The 4,699-nt window shown below is 40.1% G+C and overlaps 1 protein-coding gene across 1 annotated transcript in view; it reads right to left on the bottom strand.

Annotated features, from left to right (window-relative positions):
* NYAP2 (neuronal tyrosine-phosphorylated phosphoinositide-3-kinase adaptor 2) overlaps window positions 1-4,060 on the bottom strand; it is a 57,616-nt gene extending 53,556 nt beyond the window's left edge. The window contains exon 1 of the mRNA XM_031555069.1: window positions 3,969-4,060. Coding sequence (XP_031410929.1) covers window positions 3,969-4,060 — 92 coding nt within the window. The remainder of the gene's footprint in view (window positions 1-3,968) is intronic.
* Between the last annotated feature and the right edge of the window lie 639 nt (window positions 4,061-4,699).

Genomic DNA, 4,699 nt, shown 5'->3' with positions numbered 1-4,699 from the left:
AAAAAAAAAAAAGAAGAAGAAGAAGAAGAAAAAGAAAACATGCATATTGGAAAAATAAATCCTGTTATCATCATAGTGGCCTGGCTGCGTTGGTCTCCTAAAAAAGAAGAGTAAGCTGAAATATAACTTGAAATTATGAAACCTTGGAAGTGGAATAAACTATATATTATTCTTTCACTTACAGAAAATATTCAGGGCTTCATCTGCAGGAGTCACTCCATGCCTAAATAGCACAGCACCGTGTCAAACTGAGCGGTTTTCACAGAGGAAGCATCCATGCAACTCAGTGTCGCCAGGTACCAAGAGGCCAAAGCAGTACTCAAAACCAAACAAGATGAGAGAAAACATCTCTGCTTTAGGTGGGGTCTGTTTTAAGTTAGGAATTGTTCTGAACCATCATGTTTCAGGTCTGTGTCAACAGCTAAGGCAATGAAATAAGGAATGAACACTGGCAGTGCTCTTTTCTTCAGCAATTCTTTCTGTTTTTCTCTGAAGCTTCTGGCACTGGTAGCCATCAGTCTTAGGGCCCAGGACCAAAAGGACAATTTGGCAATTATGTTGTTCCACGTGGCAGTGATGTTGCTGCTGCAGAGAGCATTGTGTGTTTCTGCGGTCAGGCTCTGTGATGGGGTGGAGCAGCACACTAGAGATCACACACCTGGCTCACGGCACAGTAGCTTGGTGCTCTCAGTGCACAGTGCCCAGTACTGCTGCAGGCACTGCCTGGGGACAGCCTGTGTGCTGACCGAACACAGACAGCCAGTGTAGGTAAGCTCTGAAAGCATCGTGTGCTGGCCTGGACTCGCTGGGCTGACTACCGAGTAGCGTACACCTCTAACGTCACCTTTAGTTGCCTTAGCTTGGAGAATCCTTGAGATTTAGTAACGCTGATATTGCTTTATTAGAACAATTAGAGTTTGGTGGGAGTACTGAGTCTTCTTTGAGTGAAGTAGCCCTATCCAGTATGAACTGATGCTGTGCCCCTACTTCCTTCTTGTATCAATGAATCTGCCTTGCACCTTGGGCTTAGCAAGCATCTCTGAATTCCCAAACAGCTTGAACTTAATTATTCATTACTTCTGCAATCCACCACAATACTAACCAGTAATTCCAATGAACAGCAGATATTTACTCCCTTCATGATTATCTGCAACGTTTTCAGCTTGAATACAAAATGGGTTGGCTGAGTGACAAGCTAATGGTGATTCAAAAACGGTGCAGAACTGAACAGCATCTGTGAGATACAAGAAGCAGTGCAGTGCCTGTCTTTAGCAGCAGGTGGCAATGCAAAATACTGCTTCATAGTTGCAGTTAGAAAAAAAAGAGGCAACATTCCAGAAAATACTCTTCAAAGCTCCTGGAGTGAAGTTATCACAACCTTCTGTTTCACAGATCTCATTTGGCTGTTTGCTAGAATTGCAATGACTTTCTTAAAGGGCAGCATGCCCCCAAAGCACTTACAGTGCTTTCCCTAAGAAACAGTAGGCTGACACGAAATAAAAATTTGCCTTTACAAATTGTGGGGCAGATGAGAGAACAATTAACCATTAGGTTCAGTGATACCCTTCTGCTTTTGACAGGCCATACTCACTGAAACAGATTGACCAAAATTTCAAGATCCTGTTTAGAGATGGCTTATTTCTCCTCAGACCTTACCAGCAGGTGCAGACAGAGACCCCCTCTACTCCAAAAACCTACTAACCAAAAAAAAAAAAAAAAAGGTAAACTACTAGATTCTCTCCAATTCCTCAGCTGAGCAGCCTATTGAACACACATGAAAAGTTCTTATATATAATTTCTGTTTAACCACAGAGCAATTCAACCTCATTTTCTTTATTTCAACAGTGTCTAACAAGTGCCTGGACCCGTGCAAACTAGGAGGTAGGCAGGACACTGTGGTACTGTGGTCTTTAAAGGACAACCTTTTTTTTCTCATATCTATGCTGCTGGAAAGAGAACAGTGATGATGATGACTATACTGGGGATTGCTCTGATTTCATTTGATCTTGTGGTAAATCTAAGTTCCAAATTCCTAGCACAGCTGAATGAAATTGATTCCAGAAAGCATTTATATCCATACAGATGTATTGAATCTCTTTTCTTGCCTTCTTTTACACTTCTAATTTAATTGCAAGGAATGAACTGTCATAGTTCATGTATAAGTTCATTGATGAGTACTGCATAGAGCATTTTGAATGTAGTGCCCCACCGATTAAAGGTAAACCACGTTGCTCAGGCAACAGCTAGAGATACAAGGGAAAAATATTTGTGGCAGATGAGAGACAATATTCATCAAATGAAATGTCATAAAAACTGTGGGGAAGGGAAAATCATGATCAGCTCACAAATTTTCATCATAAAAGAGGAGTCAAAATTCAGCCAATGAATATTTTTATAATATTTCTTACCATGAGTCTTTGAAAGTCTTAGTTATGCAGGAGAAAGCCACAGTAAACTAAATCAAGGCATGATTCAACAACTATTACATTTTGCAGATGCCAAATCAAGATTGAGGCCAAAATGTTTTGTCTGCTTTTGGAGATCAGCCAAATCTTTAAAATAAAACTCATGTAGAAAGGCTGAGCAGAAGTGCTGTGTTTTGCTAAGAACTCATTCTTTAATTTTCATTTCCTTTCTGCTCCATATTGTCATCCAGCAGAAAAGAAAAGACTGCTACACACCTTTAGTTATGGTGTTATGAGATGTCCTGATACTTTGATGTGGTACCTGTAAACCCAGTCTTTTACCGGTTTCAGCACTGATGATGCTATAATACACTGGGAAAAGAATTCTGAACAAAACTATAGCTAAGCTGGAAAATTTCTATCTACCAGAATGCTTTATGAGAACAGATGAGTAAACAAGGTAAAATAACCTGCGCTGGAGTCATGAGATTTGCAGAAAAGATATTTTTGCTCCTGCAGGCAGGACTGTTTGGGGGGCATACTGCAGCAACAAAAGCTAGACTACACAGCTGTTGCAAATGCTACTTCTCATCAGTAAAAGCTGCTCAAGTTACCTACTGAGTTTCTGGTTTGATTTCCAGCAAGGAAGGGAAAATTTGAGTTCTATTATCTCACAGGGAAACGATGCCCTGGCTGAGGGCTGGGTACCTCTGCTATCAGCAATGTAAAGAATGATGTCTGCCACTGAAGGCCCAGCAGACCACTCCTGAAGGAACAATTTTTTGTTTGAGTAGCTCCCTCATGGCCTTATTTTTACTGAAGACACAAGGCTCCAGTAATATATATGGCAAGTGTTTTTAAAGTGGGTATTTTCCACAGCCCAAGCAATAAGCAATAAAGCTATTCTAAGTGAACAGTCAAATCTCAAAAAGTGACAATGCAGTCCTTATCCAAGAGCGATACATATCTATTTAGATGTACATTCATTTAGCAGTTGTGTTTGTCCTAGTCAATTTACAGAACAGGATGCATTATTTTCCACAGCTTACAGCAATTCACTATTTTATATATATGAAATATGATTGATAAAATGGATAGATATGAATTTGAGACTTCTGAAACCCACTGTCAGTTTTCTAAGCATCTATGAATAAGCATAAAGAAAAAGCTGGTGTGTCCACTCACTTCGCATATCAAGAAGACAGCTGTGTTTCTGTAAGGTATGTTTTTGTTACTGTATGTGAACTCTCTGAGTTGTCATCTGGGGAGTGAGAAGGATTTTTTGCCATAGAGTCCCTCTTCAATGTCAAACAGTATTTGTAAAATTCTTTTAAAATAGCTGAATGGCAAATGTACACGTTTATATTTCCTGCCACCATCCCAGTCCTGTTCCAGTAGAGTGCACAAGCAGACAGTGCAATACTTATTACTGCAGCAGCTAATGGGCATATTCTAGAAGACATTTGGAAGTCTGAAGAATCCAGACGCTTACTTACCTCTCTAGAGATCCCTCAGCTCATAAGGAGATTCATGAGACCTTCCCTGCTCCGCTGTTTGACGTACCTGAGCTGTTGCTTCCAGCCAACATGGTTGGACTGACGGAGGATCTCCCCAGCCTGCTGGAGACCATGGGTGGGCCCGGCGTTCCATCCCATTCCTGAGCTTTCCCTGGCTCCCTGGAAGAAGCTGTCCCATGGTGGCCTCCCCTCTCTTTGTTTTCCAGCTTTGGTAGTGGTTCAGTGCTGTGACTTCTGATCTTCAGTTCATCTAGTGGTTCTACAAGAATACACACATGGCCATTTCATTATAGAGTGCCTGCTAATTTCCCATACTATATAGCAATCCTTTGTTCAATATTACAATTATTATTAACCAACTATAAATCTTTTAGGGGCAATTTATATCACTATTTTTACCATTTAGGCCAAAAACCTATAGTTTCTGTTGGTTTCAACACACTTTTTAATTAAAACAATATACAGCATAGGAGATCAGTAAAATGTGACTTTCCTCTTAGTACTTCAAATGCCAGGAAAATATTTCTGAAAATGATATCCTATCAAATCACAATTTTATTAACAATTTGAGAAAATAATTCAATTGTTCTCAGATGTCATTTTTTAGGGAACAAGTTCTTCTCCAGGCACTTTCTAAGGAAGTTGTCCCCTATGGCAATTTTGTACAAGCAACGTATCTGTATTCCTTCCTACAAAGCACACAATCCACAAAACTGTCCAATGCTAATATTTCAGGTGTGCTCAACACTGTAACCTAGGGAATAAAATTTCACTTGG

The sequence above is a fragment of the Meleagris gallopavo genome, chromosome 11 (genome assembly GCF_000146605.3).
Source record: "Meleagris gallopavo isolate NT-WF06-2002-E0010 breed Aviagen turkey brand Nicholas breeding stock chromosome 11, Turkey_5.1, whole genome shotgun sequence".
NCBI lineage: Eukaryota > Metazoa > Chordata > Aves > Galliformes > Phasianidae > Meleagris > Meleagris gallopavo.
This window is presented reverse-complemented; position numbering and strand designations above follow the sequence as displayed.